We start from the raw sequence: 18,332 nt of genomic DNA, 5'->3' as shown, positions 1-18,332 counted from the left end.
TTTCAACTCCCCAATACCGAGTGGTCCAGTGGGTAAAAGGCTTGCAATACTGTATTAAAAGTTCCACAAGTACTTGACCGTCCACACTGGGCTGCTTTGGCCTTGAGGCGCATCTTCGGAGAAGCCTGCTCGTGCGACGTGGGACAATGAGACCCCGATTCACGCTCTTGCTCCCTATGGAGTCCAATCTGAATCGCTCACAAACACCCCTGACCACCACGGACTAAGCTTGTTGATGATCGGAGCTCTGGACCCCATAGAATCCTCTACCAAAAGGCTTTGGGACCTCTATACTTTGACAAGACGGCTTAGTTCGTGGATGTTTTTGAAAGTTGATCTCAGGAGGAGAAGATTTAGCGTGTCATTGTGTCCTGGTGAGAGGGAGTCATTGTGGACGGGCGATGGACGTGGAGGACATTCGATTCGTAATGACTCGGGTACAAATCTTCCAAGGGTTGGATTGTTTCTTGTTCTTTTGGCGCCTTCCTTGTTGGGTTGGGAGGTTGAGGAAAATCGAGGCAAACATCCTTCCTAATTAGGAAATCACCCTGTCACCTCTCGTCAAACACGTGACACTGCTTATAAGGTCATCCCAGCATGACAGTGGGCATATTGGAAAACAAGTACATAATTAATGAGATCTAACTTGCTCCGTTCTACTCTCGAGGGATACTACGGGGTAATTCGGGAAAACGATTTCTTGTATCAATCAGATTCTTTTGAATTTGGAGACTATAATATTTACATTGTCCGGCCCTGACTATCCCAGCCCCGTGATATGATATGCATACATGCCCAAAATCAACCCATCTACTCAGTAACACTGTCCTGGATAGTCCGCAATGTACTCGTCTTATGCGCCGGATCAATCGCAGCCGCATTCCGCGCCCGACGTCTCGCATCAGTCCACAGCATAAACTCTCCATAACTCTTCGGCATGACATGGATATCCTTCTCCACAAGGAAAGTATAGTTGAACATGCCAGTCGACTTCTTCGTGCCGTGCTCCACATCCCGCACCTTCGAGTCAACGCGCACCTGAACCTTGGTGTACTTACTGTGACCACCCTCACGCTCCTCGGGCTCGGTGTAGGCCACCGTCGCACGGAGGTACAGCACACTGCCAACGGGAACGGGGTTCTCGAATGTGCTGGGGTCGAGGGCGAGGAAGTTGGGTCGGGCGTGTGAGAAGGCGGCGGCGCAGCAGAATGCGAGCTCAAAGGTTTGCTTGAGGAGGAAGCCACCGAAGATCATGAAGTTGTGGCGGTTGCGGTCTTGGGGTTGCATGATCATGGCTGATTTGAGGACGGTGTCGCTCATGGAGATTTGGTTTGCGGGGCGGATGGCGGGGACTTGGGGGTCTGAGGTGTGGTGTTAGTTGCATCGGGGAATGAAGGGAATCTTGCAAGGACATACTGATATACGACATCTCCTTGGTCCACATGGAGTGGATCAAGTCAGACTCCTCATCATCGGGTGCCCTTTCAAGCAGACTGCGCTTGCGCAGAGCCTTCTTGGCCATATAGTTCTCTTCGCCCTTTTTGAACAAGGCTTTCTCCTCCTCAGTCTCAACAATGAGAGGAGCCACTGGGACAGGCCTAGGCACATAAGAATTAGTAAATTGCAAAAGAGAGAGAAATCGCATTTCTGTAACATACTTTTTCGTCTTCGCGTCCAGAGAAACCATCGTGAATGCGCAGGTAATCAGAACATCCTCAGGCTTGGCCGGCTGTCCCTCTGGGCGGGCCTTGGCAACCTGCACGGAGACCTCCATACTAGACCGTCCGGTAGCATACGAGACCTGGCCGCTAAGCTCAAGATCACAGATCTCCATAAGCGGGTGCTCAATCGTAATTCGGTCCACGGCCGCAGTCACAGTACTAACGCCGTCACCAGTATGGCGGTACGCAATGACACCGGCCAAGGCGTCAAGGTCCATGACCAAAGATCCAAGACTAGTCATCTGTTAGTGATTGTTCTCGAGAGTACTCAGGGAACTTGATCCTACCGGATATGCCCCGAGGCATTGAGATAGGTATCCAAAAGCCACTTATCTTGGGCCAAAGGCAGAATCTGTGACGGACATAGTTAGCAACACACTTCCCGTAATCTCCATTTAATTTAATACATACAGCACTATAGTAGCTGTCCGACATCTTCTTTGGCGTGAGATCCGGCTTCACAGGTGTAGGCGGCGGCACACCCTCCCTTGATTCACGCGCAGCCTCACGACTCTGAGTCAAGGCTTCAATCCAAGGGGTCTTGACACGCATTGGCATCCACGTCGGCCTAAACGCCTCATTTGTCGGCGTCGTGCGGAATTCTCTGGTGTTGGTGCAGGGTGATTGAGCGACCGCCACGGCGCGGGCCGGGAGCGCTCTCGGTGTCAGACATTTTGAATGTGCAAGGACAGTTCTTCTTCCTGCAAGGCCGAACATGGTGTGAGTTTATGTATGTTGAGTTAAGCGTGAGAAGAGCGCAGGGGAGTGTTATTAGTATTCGCGATGACGCTGTTGGGCGCCCGAGGTGATGGGCCCAATTCGGTTAGCGACCGGCAACCCGGGGATTCTCGGGTCGGAAGTGCCGAAGATCACCGGCACTGTGCCGGTTCCTTGATCAAGTTGATAGTCATGACTCTGTAAGTTCTTTGCTATGTCGAAACGCAGCAGGATGCAGGAGATGCTAGCCATCTCCCGTCAAGATGTGCCCTGTATCTGAGCCCATCGACATTGCCGGTAAGGTTAGAGGTAATTGTCGATGCGCTTTGAAGAGCACGGTTCAACATTTGCGGGTGAGTTACCCGTTATATTGCGGCCAGTGAAACTTTTTCTTCCCAGGGCGAGTTTTGCCGTTCAGAAATGTTGTCCCCTCCAAAGGACATTACCAACCAGAAGCTGTTTAATGACAATGTGAATGACCCTTATTCAAAATGGAACCAATCACCTGGTTGCAGGCGTCGTAGGCTACGAGCCTACGAAGTACCAATGGACAGTATCATCTAGTGGAGGAAACTACGGACATTCGCTTTTACTTAAATTTGAATGGGTTATATATTGATGCTCGTGGGAATTTCGAGAAGGCACTATATCATGACAGTGTTCGTCATAAATATGCAGGAACATCCACCTGTTTGGCTAGAGCTTAATTCGAGGACGACTCGTTTCGTGGGAATCGGCGGGCTGCATGATTGTGCACTTAACCCGAAATCATCATTTTCCCAGCCCACCATAAGTGTCTTTTCTGCTACCGCGACTCCCATTTTTGGACTTGTTCCGCAGAGTTTCCGAACCAGATACCCACAACCGAGCTCGAAAGATGATTAGGATGGACCGACAAAGTTGCGAGGCTATTTCAAACGCCGACGGTGCTTGTTTCGGTTTGAGATCCCCCGAGTACCTGGAGAGACTCCACCGGGCGCGACAATACTAAGTCTCCCCCGCCCCCGCATTAACTTCAATTCAACGGCGAGCAAGATCATAATTCTCAGAAGTGAAGATGGTGTCAAAGGAGGAGAAAAAGGCAAGTGTCTACATATTCTTGTTTTGAAACAACAGGACTGACCAGTTGATTTCACTTCAATAAGACCATCAATGCTCTCCAGGCAAACTGGATCTGGATCCCCAATTGGGTGGATTCCTCCAATTTGAATACAGTAGGCAAGATCGTCAATTTCGTTCGCCATATAATCTTGCCATTGTCTCCAACTCAGGCGAGGCTTCATTTTTCGGCTGACACCCGCTACAAATTGTTCGTAAATGGAGTACGTGTCGCTGTTGGTCCTACCAGAAGCAGCCCTTTAATCTGGTACTATGATACGCTTGATATTGCGCCCTACTTGAAGCCTGGGGAAAATGAAATTCGCTTTGTGGTACTGCGCTACTTTGCGTCCTCGCGTGGAGCGATGGCATTTGAACGGACGGCTCTTCCAGGGTTGACAGTTGTTGGTCATGTGGAGGCTGGTTCTGAGTCTATTGATCTTGGATCTTGCCAGGGCTGGAAAGCTATCCCAGACGAGTCTGTTCAATTTCCATCGGGCTTGGTCGATGATGTTTTCCTTCATGTGAGCACATCTGCTTGGTGCTTTCCATTGTCAACTTGCTAATTCCCTATTCAGATTAGCGAACGTATCGCCCCCACCGTGCCAGCTGCGGAAATTACGCCGGTTCCATACAGTATCAGAACGTTGAATGGAGATATTGCACCTTGGGCTCTTCAACCACGCCCGATTCCTATGCCCGAGTCAACCCCGGCAATTGTCGAGATGGTCAGGTCGTGTGAAAGTAGCCTCATTGCAGATGACTGGACTGCATTTCTCAAGGGAGACCACCCCTTGATTCTTCCCAAGGGCTCGTCACACATTCTTGAGATTCAGGCCGATTGCCATTCAACGGCTTTCATTAAATGGGCTTTCAGGGCCGCCAACAAACCTTCGGAGATCAAGCTCAAAGCGACCTACTCCGAAGGATACGAACTTGAACCTCGTTCATATCCTTTCTTCCGGTCCAAAGCCGATCGGCTAGATGCTGAGGGCGGCCATATTATAGGTCCATACGATGAAGTTGTGCTCAGTGTTTCTGACGTGGAAAGCTCGTATGAACCATTCTGGTTCCGGACTTTCCGACTTATCAGACTTGAATTGACTGTTGGCGAAGAGCCGGTTGAGCTCAAGTCATTTGAAGCGACCCAAGTCAATTATCCCATGATTGTTAAAGCTAGCTGGAAAGAAGCTGGTTATCTGCAAAGCCAAGATATCTGGGATGTGTCTATCCGGACCATGCAAAACTGCATGTTTGACGGCTATTCTGATTGCCCCTTCTATGAACAACTTCAGTACGACTACCATTTGATATCCAAAAGCTATTGTCACTAACAATATTTGCTGCCTGCAGATACTCTGGAGATACTCGGTCTGTTGGCTTATTCCATTATCTCTTGTCCGGCGATGATCGATTGATGCGACAAGCAATCACCAACTTCGCTGCCTCAGTAACACCCTGTGGCCTCACTCAGTCTCGTTTCCCATCACATGCCCCACAGATTATTGCTGGCTTTTCCCTTTACTGGATATTACAAATTTGCGATCATTTCATGTTCTTTGGAGACAAATCCTTTGCTCGGAGCTTTGTTCCACGGATCGACGGGGTATTCGAGTTTTTCGATTCACACATTGATGAATTGGGCCTTGTGAGTGGGCTTCCAGAGGAGATTTGGCAATACGTCGATTGGGTGACAACATGGGGTGCGACTGATGAGCATCCGGACAAGGGAGTGCCAACATCTGGTCGAAAGACAAACCGTCACACATATTTTACCATGCTCTACGCCTACGTGCTGAAGAAGGGTGCCGAACTCATTCGCCACATTGGAAGGCCCGGAAATGCAGAAGAGTATGAAACTCGGGCTGTGCAACTTCTAGAAGCGATCCGCAAAAACTGCTACGATGGAGAGTTTTTCACAGACTCTACGGCAGACGTTGCAGATGAGCTGTCTTACTCTCAGCATTGCCAAGTGTTCGCCGTCCTTTGCGGAGCTGCCACTCCAGGGCAAGGAGAGCGCATTTTGTCAGAGAGTTTCACTAATCCCCGGTTTTCAAAGTGCTCGTATATGATGCGATTCTATGCGTTCCGCTCGCTTGCAGAGGCTGGAGGCCAACTCTACGACAAGTTTTGGACTTCAATGTGGGCACCATGGCGACAAATGCTTGCAAATAATCTATCAACGTGGGAAGAAGACGATGTTCGCCAACGATCGGACTGCCACGCGTGGGGTAGCGTTCCAATCTACGAATACTGCACTGAGCTAGCTGGAATCTGCCCAGTCGCGCCGGGATCATCTAAAATACGCTTCAAGCCGCGTTTGCAATTGAGTGAATCGATTGAGGCAAAGATTGCTCTAGGAAAGGAGAATGTGGCGCATGTCTCATGGCGTCCTGGTAACGGGAATGAGAAACATGTGGAGCTTAGACTTGATCAACCTGTCGAAGTGACCAGTCAACTTCCTGGAGGTCAAGAGATAAGTCATGGAGTTTTGAGTCATCTTGACTTGGTCTATAGTCCGTCTTAGGTTTTAGATGACAGGTTAATGGATTGGTATTGTTTATTACCGTCCAAGTTCATTGCTCGGAAATGGTCCCACAAAACTCTTCGTAAATAGGTATGTGTCTGTTCTTTTTATATTTTCATAGAATGAGCCAAAAGTAGAGCTTCGCTTTTCATTTCATCCATATGTTCAATTTTTCAATTAACTTCCTTCAATCTTGACCAGTCGTAAAGCTCGTGGACTATTCCAATCTCTCGCTAAATATCCTAATTTAATACATGAACTGGAGATTATATCAGAGTAACCGTATCATAATTATAAGCTGGTACGCAGAGCAAAGCAGATTATGACAGTCTGAGCACGCGGTGTCGCTACCAAATTTAATCCTTTCTGCCATCAATTGAAATGTATCAAGCGAGTAAATTTCAGATCCCGAGCCAGAAACCAAAGTGATGGGATACACAAGACGCGAATTTCCTCTCCTTTCCAAAACTAATCCTTCCTGGGGGCTGATGGCTTATGCGGTATGCAGCTCCTCAGTCTGATGCTGTTCGTTGGCCCGCACCTGAACTTCGGTAACATAACCCTTGAACTTCCGAAGATTAACCTTCTCCTCGAACCTTTCCGAAGGATGAACTATTAGCTCCGAGTACTTTTGAGGATTCTGGGGACTCACATCTCATCGATTTCAGCAGGAGTACGACGGGTCAACTCCGGAAGGATGAACCAGGCGATGACTGTCGAGACTGTTCCGGTTCCAGCAAAGCTGTGAGAAAAATAGCATTAGCTTCAATCAATCCAACCAACCAAATGAAAAATAATCCAGGCAGTTTATCGTACAAGAAACCAGTTTTAACACCCCATTTAGCAGTGCCGTTGATCATCAGTGGCGTGCAGAAACTGAACATGATGGCAATGAGATTGGAAAAGGCAAGTGCCCATCCTGCAGTCTTCGCACGTAGACGTTGTTGAGGAACTTCTGCAGCGTAGGCATATCCGATAGCTGAGGCGCCTGTGGTTGACATGGTTGCCAAGCAAGCGAAGAAGACCTGGAGTGTACAATTAATATGTTTGTCTAAAAATTTCGGTAAAAGGCATCTCTTACCAGAAGTGAGCTAGTAGATGGCTTAGTGTAGTTGAAGCAGCCGATGATTCCAAGACACAAGACCGACACACTGGTCACAGCGTAAGGATAAACTGTCAATGGCCGACGACCAAACTGATCGGTGCTCGTAGCGGTGAGAAGAACCGAGATCAGTTGTACGCATGAAAGAATAACAGTGACTCGGAATGGGTCCTTGTTTCCGGCATATTGGACTGAAAGCAGTCGAGTCTGTCAGCAAGGAAGCACGCTGGAAAATAACACTATTTGAACGACTTACAAAAGTAAGTGGCGTACGTGTTGAACACGGACAGGCCAACAAATTGCTGTACAATCTTTGGCCAACTAGCAATAATGAATCGAATCAAGTTGCGACCCTTGAAGACAGCCCATATTCCTTCGTTCGAGTTCTGCTCTGCGAGAATGCGCTCCTGCGTGACGGTTGTAGTCATGACTTCCTAGAAAGGGTTATTATTGAAGCCCTGAATCATGTGTAAAGAGATATCGTACAAGTTGCTCTTGGACGTCATAGCCCTCAACTTTGCCATTGCAGAATGTGAGCACTTTGGCAGCCTTGTCGATCTTGCCTTTGCTTACAAGCCACCACGGGGACTCTGGAAGGGCGAGGAAGATGAGGGCGATAGCACCAATCATGGCCCACTTTGCAAGAAAATAACTTGTCAGTTATATTTTAAGATGACCATTGGGACTCGTGCGTACCTGTGTATAAATCGGAATTCGGAACTCATAGGGGTCTACCGCGCTCAGTTCTTTCAAGGCCACTGAAGCGAAGATTTGACCGACAACGAACCAGCTAGAAAGTTGAAAGTCAGCATTGATAAATTGAGCAAGGGATCAAATCTACCCACAAGCTGTATGCGTTAATGTAGAATCCTCGCAGCTGTGTTGGAGCAAGCTCGGACAGGTAGAGGGGCAAGGTACATTGCAACATGCCCACGCCCATGCCCGAAAACAACTTGGCTACAAGCCAGTGCTGCCAGTTCGTAGCAAAGGTTTCGATGAAGATACTCTTTACAAAATGTTAGTAACTTTTGTGGCGCTGAGTGCCCACCCCGGCCGGTGAATGCTCACAATAACCAGATCTACCCAGATAATGTACAAAGCGGCTTTGCGACCAAGTCTCTCCGTGGCATATTGAAGGAGCTAGGAAAACTGTCAGTAAATCCAAGCGCAGATTTCAAGTTTATGATTCAAAAATCCGTACAACTTGTCCCACGAACTGACCAGCCGACTGGATACCGCCCCATGCTGAAACGTATTTGCCGTCGAGGATTTTGACACCGGAGGGTTCCATCTGCCTTATGAAACCTTTGTTCGAGACGATACCACCGTTTAGATTGATCTCTGAATTTTCCGAGTCAGTATAGCTTTTGAAAAATAGGGAATTTCAATGTTTCTCACGGTAGCCATCAAGCGAGGCACTGAAGGCAGCAACCATCGCAATCAAAGACACTCTCTTGAATCGGAGAGCACACTGCCAGACACTGAGATCATCCTCTCGAGAGCGCATAACAGGGTCGCCGCCCTTGACCGGTGTTACGGGTCGCTTCATCGCAGAAGCATCTTCGATAGCTTCACTGTTTCCCTTGATAGTATCCATTGCGCAAGTGATAGCACCAGCTGGTATATAGAGCCGCTATCCCAATTCGCACAAAGTAGAAGATCGGAATGGGCTTTATAATTAGTTCAAAGACGGGGGAACGTCTTTAAAGTACCAACATTCAAAAGATAGCTCGAACAGTTGGCGACTTTTTTCGCTTCTTTCTTCCCCAAAACGCGAAGGGTCGAAATGCGGGGGCGAGAGCATGGGGGATGGAGCTTGGAGCTTCCTCGGGCTAGAAACTCGTGGCTAAATCATGACGGACAAATGAAATGGCCCAAATCGATACCCTCAGCCTGGTTCAATTGCCGGCCACAAGCCATAATCTTCGTAGACGAATATAATTAGCTCGCTTGGCAAACAAGTAGCCCTATGAGCGATTAGCCCATCGGGCGCGGCAAATGCTTCGCACTGATTTACACCGAATTTTGGACCAATAGCATGCAATAACTCAAGGATGGCTGAAGCTACTCCCAATGTGGTCTATAGTCCGAGTACTAGGTCGATTTTCCTCCGTAGCTCGGTTCAGCCGAGCTTTGATTGTCAACAAGCCCGAGCGAGATGTTAAGCGATCTGACGCGCGTGACTTGAAGTGATGGCTTATAGACAATTTTCGGTTCCTTGATTATTCCAGAATACTAGAAATATTTTGCTCGTAAAGCGAACTCCTGTTCATGAGAGTTTTTCCATCATTATCGTAAAGATTAATGCCCGTCCCCGCGCGTTAAACATGGGTTCCTCCTTGCGCTTGTCTATATCCGGATAATCTCCTGCGGAACCTCTGGAAGTCCGGGGTAGTTCCTCTCGGGATGGCACCTTGAAATCGGGCCCCGAGGCTGATCCGGGGAAACTATTTTGTAGCATAGAGGAATTGAATGATTGTGTTACTCAACTCAATATCTATCCATCGGCATAAATCAGCACGAGAAAGAGAATTTATTGAGTTAAATCTCGTATAGCATACAATTGATAAGGCTAGAAAAGTGGGTCACTATATTCCTCCGGATGCACCTTCCCACTACCATATAGAACGTCGACACTGGTGGCATATTCGATTGAATCCTGTGGCGCCACACATCCCTGTCCAATCTGATGAATATCCAGCCTCCTCGGCATAAATCTCGGGATAAAATACACCGTCAGTAGCCGTTTCAGTCGCCGACTAGGGCATAATGATTGCATCCGATCATCATGTGATTTATTCCGAAGTGATACACTCGCCTATTGTGAAGAAACCTTTGTGGCGGGGAAGCTTTTTGTTGAATGTCGTTCAGGGGGGATGCGGAGGTTTGGCTTGTATTGGCTGAAGTGTGGGGTTCCCCAGACTAGTTCATGCTGAAGAATTGAAATGACGATGGCTGTGATGTGTATAAAAATGTCTATGATGCCCTGGACTGGTCCTGGTTTGGTTCTTTCATCAACAAAATCAAATATTGCAGTGGTCAACACTTGAAATTTGAAGAAAACAAGCATGGCTCACTCCGTTTTTATTTCCTCACTGTTGATGTGGGGTGTCGCAGCTGCAGACTTGACCTTTACTGTTCCATCGTCCCCACCAGCCAATTCCAGTGGACAGCTGTCGGCGGCCCCTGTTGGTGTCTCGTAGGTATCACTATTATCCCTTTGGTTTTTTTTTCTAATCAAGTTCTTAGGCTGGAATTCTTTACGTTCCCAGCGTATATGAACAATGTTGCGGCAACCACAACTTGTCTCCAGAACCTGAAGGACTTGACAGGAACATGGCCACCTCTTCGAATTGGAGGCACAACTCAGTTCGTCAATAAAATTATATCGCATATCTAGGTATCATTTTTATTGACGACCATTTAGGGACCGCGCCACATATGATCCATCGTTGACTCAGGCAGTCAATTACACCGTTGCCAGCTCTGCAGATGCCCCAACTACCCTCACTTATGGGCCGTCATTCATTTCACTGGCTGCAACTTACGGCGGAGAAATCATTCTCGGCCTGAACCGTCGTCTGAATAACATCGCCAACACTATCTCTGCCGCGAAGCTTGCTAAAGGCGACGCAGCTAACCTGTATGCCATCGAACTAGGCAATGAGCCAAACTGTGGGTGCCATTTTTTCTCCCATAGAAACTGCATGCTAATATATCTTCTGAACAGTCTTCACAAGCAGCGACCCCATTGCCGGCGGTGCCTCGTGGACTGCCGCGGCCGACTATGCCTCCGAGATCAAATGGCAGGATGAGGTCTGTGGCAACTTGTCTGCCACTGGTCTTATTTCAGCCGGTGTTTACTTTGGCACGTCGCCCATGAGCATCGCTGGATTGACTGCCGCTGAGGGTAGTGCGAATAACTATGTCAAGTCATATTGCTCGCACAATTATCCCCAGTCGGCTAGCACAGCCAACCTGGCAACTCTTATGGGACACAGTAGCATCGCGTCTCAGATCAGTGGGTATTCGTCTGAAATTACCGCTGCGACCAGTGAGGGTAAACCGCATATCTTTGGGGAAACGAACTCTGGTAAGTCTTTCCTCGTTGAGAAAGACAGAATATTTGCTGACGATCGATCTAGCAACCCAAGGTGGAGGTGGTATCAGTCCAACCTTTGGAGCCGCTCTGTGGATTCTCGACTACGTTATGCAGACCGTTATCATGGGTACAAAGGTAAGATTTCTCTCATTAGTACTCTAAGTTCGGGATAGGGTATCTGCTAAATGGATTACCTACAGGCCCTGTACTTCCACCAAGGCACCATCGGAAACTGTAAGTACACTGCCCCTAAACCCATCAAACAACCTCCTCTCTAAACGATATAACAGGCCAATACTGCTGGTGGGGTCGATACGACATGGGCGCCCCCTACTACGGCGCCTACTTCGCAACCATGGCCTTAGCCGGTGCCGATCAAATTGCGCCTTTGGATAGCCATACCACAGCATACGCAGCTTATGCGATCTACAAATCTGGCAAACCCGTCAAGCTCCTGCTATATAACTCTGACTACTACACCAGTGGAACGCGCTCCTCGCAAACATACGTTCTCTCTGGCCTGTCTTCGTCAAGCGTTACTGCGAAGCGTCTCACGGCTCCGTATGCCACGTCTCGGGTTGATCAGGGTGGAAACCCGACTGTTGGGGGCCAGACGTTTGCAAATGGAACTTGCACTATTCAGGGTACGGCGACTACGGAGACGGCTACTGTTTCGGGTGCGAAGGCGACGTTCACAGTTAAGGCGTCTGAGGCTCTTTTGGTTTATCTGTAGGATAGCATTGGGCTTCAAACTCGGTTTTAGACTGGAATTGAGACCTTAGGAGAGGGCCTAGGAGGGAAGTGTCGAGTAAACAGCTTTTGAAACAGTGTAACATTCATGTGGAAATCCTGAAGCTCAAAGTAGAATACATTTGCAACGGCCTACCTTCCACGTTCAGATCTAGTCCCTCCGCACCTTAATCACAACCTTACCTCTCGCGCGCTTCGTAGCCACACGCTCATAAGCAGCCACAACATCCTCCATATCAAATACCGAATCCACAGGAATCCGTATAGAACCTTCCTCCACCAATTTCGCCAAATAAATAGCAGCGTCCCGTGTTGGCGGCGTACTAAACGTGATATACCGACGCGGCACCCCACCCAACCACGTAGGCAAGAATTGATTAGCCAGTACATGGAGCGTCGTTGCTGCAATACCCTCCAAAAAGCCAATATTAATCACAGCACCTTCAGCCTTGAGATAAGCCGGTGAATTGACATAGAGCGCCTGCGTGCCGACGCAGTCGAGCACAAAGTCGAATGGCTTATCGCCGTATTGACTCGCTAGGTACTCCGGTAGCGAGTCATGTTTGCGATAGTCGATGAACTAGGAACTGCAATTAGTTTTTTATCCTTGCTTCGCTTATATAGTGATTCTTTCGATGGCTTCGAAGTGAAAGCGTACCTCATCAACCCCCAATCCACGAACCATCTCCTCATTCCCACCACTAGCAACACCAACCACCCTCGCCCCACGCACCTTACACAACTGCACAAGCACCGATCCAACAGATCCACTCGCCCCATTAACAAGCACAACATGACCCTCCCTCACCCCGGCCCTCCGACACATCTTCAACGCACAACTCCCCGCCCCATTAATCCCCGACACCGCCGCCATATCAACACCGGGATCAACACGCGCAAGATGAGTCCCCGGTACGCGGATATACTCCGCCAACACGCCTCGACCCGTCGCATAGCCAAGGATACTCTGGAACCCGATTACGTGTGTGCCGGGCTCGCGTACTTCGGGTGGCGCGTTGTCTCCCGCGGCGATGACTTCGCCGGAGAATTCGATCTCGGGTATCCAGGGGCGTGTGAGGGGTGTGGATGGGATTAGGTTCATTAGCATTTCTGTGTTGAAGGTTAGGGAGACGTGGGATGTGCGGATTAGGACGTCTGGGGATGAGGGTGGTGGTGGGGGTGGTGTGGGGTGAGTGGTGGATAGTTGGAGGTTTGTTGCTGGGCCGCGCTGGGGGCGGATCCAGGCGCGCATTGTTGGTGGGATTGTAGATGTCATGATGTGACTTTTTTTGTGGTGGAGGGTTTGGGGAAGCTGTCGGCGAGCCGAAGTGAGATTTGTGATAAGCGGAAGAATTGTGGGCGCGAATTGGAGATTGAGGATGTAGCGAAGAGCGGAGGATATTATCAAGACGAGAAAGTGTAAATTAGAAGCATTCAAAAGGCAAATTGCGAAGAGAATGTGTCCATCACCCCTGTTTAAGTAAGAACGAACAGCCCTCGATATAAGCTGTTGCTCCGTCGGCTTGATGATAGGCCGGTTATGGAAAGTACAGCCTCGTCTCATCGCCCGAATTTTCGCCCGAATAATCGTCCGGGACAGCAAGCCGCAACTCATTATCCTTCAACCACGGTTGAATCGCAGTAAAAGTACAAAGGATTGCTTGAGGCTTAACACGATTCTGACAAGCTAAAACTATGTAGGAGATTAACAGCAAGACAAACACTCTCCAATTAGAAGAATGTGATCGGATCGTCTAGCTAGCTTGGTTCCGAGTCAACTCCATTCAATTCCCACATCGTACGAAGTTCTGACAGTTTTCAAATTGTGCATTGATGGATAGATTGATTACAAAGATAGCTAAACTCCATCATCAAATGAAGTTTCAAGATCGTATTTTAATAGTACAGCCCAGTCGAGCCCGACAAAAAAGCGAGCCCACAAAACATATGCGCAAATGAGACAGCAGCTCTAGATGCAATAAGAATGAAAGTGTGACGATGAATCGATGGAAATCGTCCCCGGTGCAGAAATTAAACGAAAAGTATTTGCGAAAAGGGGGTATCGTCCGAACTTGGAAAAGAATAAAAATGAAAGTAGTCGAAACAGTCCGGTGGGGATAAAACATATGTGAAGCCGGAGTGATGGAGAGAGTATTAACAGAAGATAAAGATAACGCCGATAGAACGAGAGTCGGTGGATATGAATATGCATAGTAATAATGGGATCGAGGGGCTGGCGGATTCGGTAGCGCTCAGCGGATCGGAATTGTGTATTGTAGGCAGGCAGAGTTGTGGTTGGGATGAAGTGATGAGAAGCTGCTTGCGAAGGAATTTGTTCAGGGCGAAGAGGTGGTCGATGATGTGGGTGTTACACGCCTCTAGATGAAGAGCAGCCCAGTGATGGCTGTGAGCAGGGAGAGACCCACGCCCTGGGACAGACGAGATGCCGCGCCAGTGTGCATCACTGTATCCGCAGTGGTCGTCGTCGCCGGGGTAATTGAGGAGTTGGTGGTGGATCCAGAATTGGAGACAGTGGTAGCGGCAGCGGCAGCGGCAGTAGCACCAGCACCAGCGCCGGCAGTAGTAGTAGCAGTCACAGGTGGTGCGACAAAGGTTCCATTTCCAGTCGAGTTGGACGAGGACAGAGTTCCAAACCCGATTTGACCGTTGTCAAAGTCAAAGACCGAGTACACATTCTTCAAGAATACATCTCCGACAAGCCAGTCATTGGGACCCGATGACTGATGGCCGACAATGGTGGACACACAGCCACCAGTGCTGGATGCACCGATGTAGTCATCCGGCAAGATAGTGTACTTGATGCCCGAAAAGGAAAGCTCCAATGTTGCGGTCGAGTTGCAGGGGATGATGTAGTTTTCCTCCGACTGGAAGGATCCCGGGATACGAGCGAAGAGGGTCTTAGCATCGGCCGGGGGGATGAGGATGTAAGTGGTGCCCGTGTCGATGGTGGCAGCCCTGTTGGTCAAGCCGAGAGCTTGCCCATTCACGTAGACCTCATCCATGGGAATGGTCCAGGCCTCCGAGTTAGTGGCAGTGTAGGAGATTTTCCCATCGAATTTGGTTGTATCGACCGTTCCAAAGTTGACTTCTCCATCCTTCTTGTTATCGATAGCACGGGAGAGGCTGAATCCGACGATATTCGAGGTGATGTACTTGTTTTTAGCAACGACATCCATGAACGATGGAATAGTCCAGCCGCCAGTTTGTGATCGACCTAAACCAAGGATACCATCGAGCGGGTAGTTGGAAAACGTATCGTTGGCAAAGGTAGCCGTTCCGAATGAAAAGGTCACATCCATGCCGGCAAGGTTGAAAACATCCTGTCCCAAGTCGCCCTTGACGTTTCCGCTACCGTAACCAACACTGAAGGTTGAGGAATTCGAAACGTAGGAGCTAGAGGAGGACTTGTCAAATGTGTGGTGAGTCGTGCAGACCGGGTCGGTACAGGCGGAGCTGAATACCCAGCTACTGGGTGATCCAGTATCGAGAGCGAGCCACATTTCCTTCTTCTGCGAGCCTACCTGCACCACGGAGAAATAGGAAAAGTCCTCGCCATCCTGGTCCAGGGCAGCACTGTTTGCTAGTGTCGGAGTGTTGGACTTGACGATTTTATAGGTATCAGCACGGCGAACGGGAACCTTCTTAATGTCGAGAGTCAATGGCTTGGCATCCGCGTCGTCCGAGCTGTCCGATACGAGCTTCCAGGGAAAGAATCGACGAAAGACATTATCATTATCCCGGGATGAGATGCTAGCAGAAGCTTGCACCTTAATCTCATAGGGATAAAAGGCGTGGACACTGGTGGACAGGCCCACAATGAGCAGACATGATGAGAAGCGCATGATCCAAGATCGGATCGATTAACGGTGGAATGGGGCCAGCATCGAAATTCCAACGGTGGACTTGTATCGAATTATATGCTGTGATGCGATCCTTTTCTGAGATAGGCGTTGATTCTGATGAATGTGGCCGTTGAAGAGAGTCGAAGAGCGTGAGTGTGGAAGTGGTGACGCGTGAATCGAGTCAGGGGGCCGAGGAAAATGGTAATGTACAAAAAGCGACAGAGTTGATTGGAAGAGTGCACAAGCAAAAGATGCACCATGCAAATGAAGCAAACGAATTGAAACAAAAGAATGACAAGAAAAGATAATTAGCAAGACAACGAAACAAAAAAGACCGTATAGACAGGAGGTTGGAAAGAAGGCGAGAAGGAGGTTGCGGTTGCTGTGGGATGGACGTGAGGGGGACCAAAGTGGCGGATTTTGCTCTTAGGGGTCCACTGGCCACCTGCAAGAACCACTGCAGCCAACTGCTTGAGCAGCTGTTTGAGGAAAATCCTCCCCTGACAAAGCCACTAGACCTCGGTCGGGTTTAGGGTGAACTGTTAGGCCTTGCTTGGGGGAGTTTAAGACCCACTCCAACGCTGTTCCCAGTTGTGATCGGCTCGTTGGTCGAGGCTAGCGGAGCGCTAGTCTGAGCGTTGACAAGTTGTGCAGCGATAAGTGGTTGGCCCAAACCTGGAGACTTTCAATGAGGAGAAAATAATCAAGGAAGTGGAGAGTGGAGAGCTGCATGAGGTCTTGTCTTTGCAGATGCATTCACTAAATATAGAGATTAGAGGTGTATACGGAGTACAAATCATCGTGATTGCTAGCTGTTCGACAGGCGGATTGAATATAGAAATTTACCCTACTTTCTTACTGTGTGACCCTGCAGTTGGTCCCAAAGTTGTCTCAATGTCTCTCAGCCGTGCACGGAGCACCAATTGGCACTTGCAAAAATGAGTTCGCAGTCGAGCAGTTCTCAGGGGAACTTCTGCCTTGGCTTCTCACTGGTCCATTCAACCTTCAAATTCATGGCCCCAAGGCATATCGACAGGTCTAGACTTTTCATCTCTACACTACTGACTGCTCTCTCCACCCCCGGTCTCGATCACATCTTCAATATCTAGTGGAACATCCTACCGATAAGTATAAATAGTTGCCCCCCCTCCCTACAGATCGGTCGCTAACCGCGATGTATCCAACTCCTTGACCGGGCAACCGGCGGATACTTGCATTGGCCGCGCAACCCTCCAGCTGCAGTGCAATAACATGCACAGTATGGAACCCAGTTGCGGTCATGAAATGCCTGATTCCACGGAGAATCAAGTAAACAATTCGAGGGCTGCCCAATTTCGAATCATATGCATGAAAGCCATCATTTGATCTTATTCCTGTCTGAGCTACCAGTTCATCCTCGCTACTGAACTGCATAGCATTAGAGACGGAGTAATGCGAAGGCCCTTGGTATTCTGCTCCACATCATCTAGAGCCAATCGACATATAACAGTTATGAAATAAAGGAATGAATCAGCCTGTTCACCGCCCTTTTCTTTCTTCCCTGATTTTGATCCTGCCGTACTCTGATCTTCTAAGCTGACTGTATCTCATGATTCGGTCTAATCCCGAGACCATCGAGCTTTCTACTTTTCTGAGCTAGCCAATATGAAGTCCTTCAATCATAGGAACACCTCTAATCACATCTATGCTCCTACTTGTTAGAGATCTAGCTTAAACATTAGGTAAGGTCCTTGTCCGACCGGTGGCCAGGTTCATATCAAGTCAAATGAGATCAAGTCCCATAAAAGTGCTTCTCCGAATTGTCAATTGACTTCCACTGACTCAATTAGTTGATTCTCCGCCATTCTAGGAAAATTCCAAAGGTCCATGATCATAAAAAGAGATGCTAGAATTTCAGTGTGAGAGATTCCAGAAAGACTAAGGTTGTTCTTTCAGTCTCGATGAAGGATCTGATAACCGTGATCTGGAATGTGTTCGGGAGAGACCGGAAGGACTAGCCCACATCACCCAAAAGTCGTGGTGCTCATCAATCAGCAAGAACACAAATTCGATCAGGATAGAGCATTCTTTACAGATCATCATGAAATATTCTCACAAAGAAAACATATTTTCGTATTTGTTAGGTATCTGGCTGCTAGAACTTGTAGTAATCTCCGGATCCTACGAGTGAGCCAAGGTTCTCTTTACCCGGGCATCAACTTTAAATCCATAACTCAATTGAATCGACACCCAACTTTCAACGAGAAATACTGCTTCTTATAGACCATGAATTTTCTCACCTTTAACGGAATACTGCCTCAGTCTCATTGAACAATTCAATCCCGAACCCCGGCTACCCCGAGCGGACCTCATTCCATCTAAACCTTACCTCGGGACATCATGGATAAATCCATCTCCATCTCCGACATCAAATAACCATACTCCATACTCCATACCCGCCTTAACAAATGGC

At 48.6% G+C, this 18,332-nt stretch overlaps 6 protein-coding genes across 6 annotated transcripts; 2 read left to right on the top strand and 4 right to left on the bottom strand.

Moving 5' to 3' along the window:
* Positions 1 to 810: 810 nt before the first annotated feature.
* Positions 811 to 2,438, bottom strand: N7473_005497 (putative acyl-CoA thioester hydrolase; the record flags this gene model as incomplete). The annotated part of the gene is made up of 5 exons (XM_057151437.1): positions 811 to 1,361; positions 1,417 to 1,598; positions 1,659 to 1,955; positions 2,009 to 2,073; positions 2,133 to 2,438. The coding sequence occupies 5 exons, from the start codon at positions 2,436 to 2,438 to the stop codon at positions 811 to 813; spliced, it is 1,401 nt and encodes a 466-aa protein (XP_057009242.1).
* Positions 2,439 to 3,495: 1,057 nt separating this feature from the next.
* Positions 3,496 to 6,063, top strand: N7473_005496 (putative rhamnosidase B; the record flags this gene model as incomplete). Its single annotated transcript, XM_057151436.1, has 4 exons — positions 3,496 to 3,519; positions 3,584 to 4,060; positions 4,115 to 4,830; positions 4,890 to 6,063. The coding sequence occupies 4 exons, from the start codon at positions 3,496 to 3,498 to the stop codon at positions 6,061 to 6,063; spliced, it is 2,391 nt and encodes a 796-aa protein (XP_057009241.1).
* A 493-nt stretch (positions 6,064 to 6,556) lies between these two features.
* On the bottom strand, positions 6,557 to 8,762 carry N7473_005495 (uncharacterized protein; the record flags this gene model as incomplete). Its single annotated transcript, XM_057151435.1, has 11 exons — positions 6,557 to 6,659; positions 6,716 to 6,805; positions 6,880 to 7,088; positions 7,145 to 7,356; positions 7,422 to 7,599; positions 7,652 to 7,801; positions 7,862 to 7,955; positions 8,011 to 8,171; positions 8,234 to 8,305; positions 8,367 to 8,506; positions 8,564 to 8,762. 11 exons carry the CDS (start codon positions 8,760 to 8,762, stop codon positions 6,557 to 6,559), a joined length of 1,608 nt encoding a protein of 535 aa, XP_057009240.1.
* A 1,471-nt stretch (positions 8,763 to 10,233) lies between these two features.
* N7473_005494 (glycosyl hydrolase family 79 C-terminal domain-containing protein) lies at positions 10,234 to 12,000 on the top strand (the record flags this gene model as incomplete). The annotated part of the gene is made up of 7 exons (XM_057151434.1): positions 10,234 to 10,364; positions 10,415 to 10,534; positions 10,593 to 10,840; positions 10,896 to 11,258; positions 11,311 to 11,402; positions 11,468 to 11,501; positions 11,558 to 12,000. The coding sequence occupies 7 exons, from the start codon at positions 10,234 to 10,236 to the stop codon at positions 11,998 to 12,000; spliced, it is 1,431 nt and encodes a 476-aa protein (XP_057009239.1).
* Positions 12,001 to 12,168: 168 nt separating this feature from the next.
* Positions 12,169 to 13,293, bottom strand: N7473_005493 (NAD(P)-dependent alcohol dehydrogenase; the record flags this gene model as incomplete). Its single annotated transcript, XM_057151433.1, has 2 exons — positions 12,169 to 12,597; positions 12,676 to 13,293. The coding sequence occupies 2 exons, from the start codon at positions 13,291 to 13,293 to the stop codon at positions 12,169 to 12,171; spliced, it is 1,047 nt and encodes a 348-aa protein (XP_057009238.1).
* A 1,102-nt stretch (positions 13,294 to 14,395) lies between these two features.
* On the bottom strand, positions 14,396 to 15,880 carry N7473_005492 (pepsin-like aspartic protease; the record flags this gene model as incomplete). Its single annotated transcript, XM_057151432.1, has 1 exon — positions 14,396 to 15,880. One exon carries the CDS (start codon positions 15,878 to 15,880, stop codon positions 14,396 to 14,398), a length of 1,485 nt encoding a protein of 494 aa, XP_057009237.1.
* Between the last annotated feature and the right edge of the window lie 2,452 nt (positions 15,881 to 18,332).

This window comes from Penicillium subrubescens (genome assembly GCF_028828155.1).
Source record: "Penicillium subrubescens strain IBT 31985 chromosome Unknown utg000004l_segment0_segment0, whole genome shotgun sequence".
NCBI lineage: Eukaryota > Fungi > Ascomycota > Eurotiomycetes > Eurotiales > Aspergillaceae > Penicillium > Penicillium subrubescens.
The sequence above is the reverse complement of the archived record's forward strand: the minus strand, read 5'-3'. Positions and strand labels throughout refer to the sequence as shown.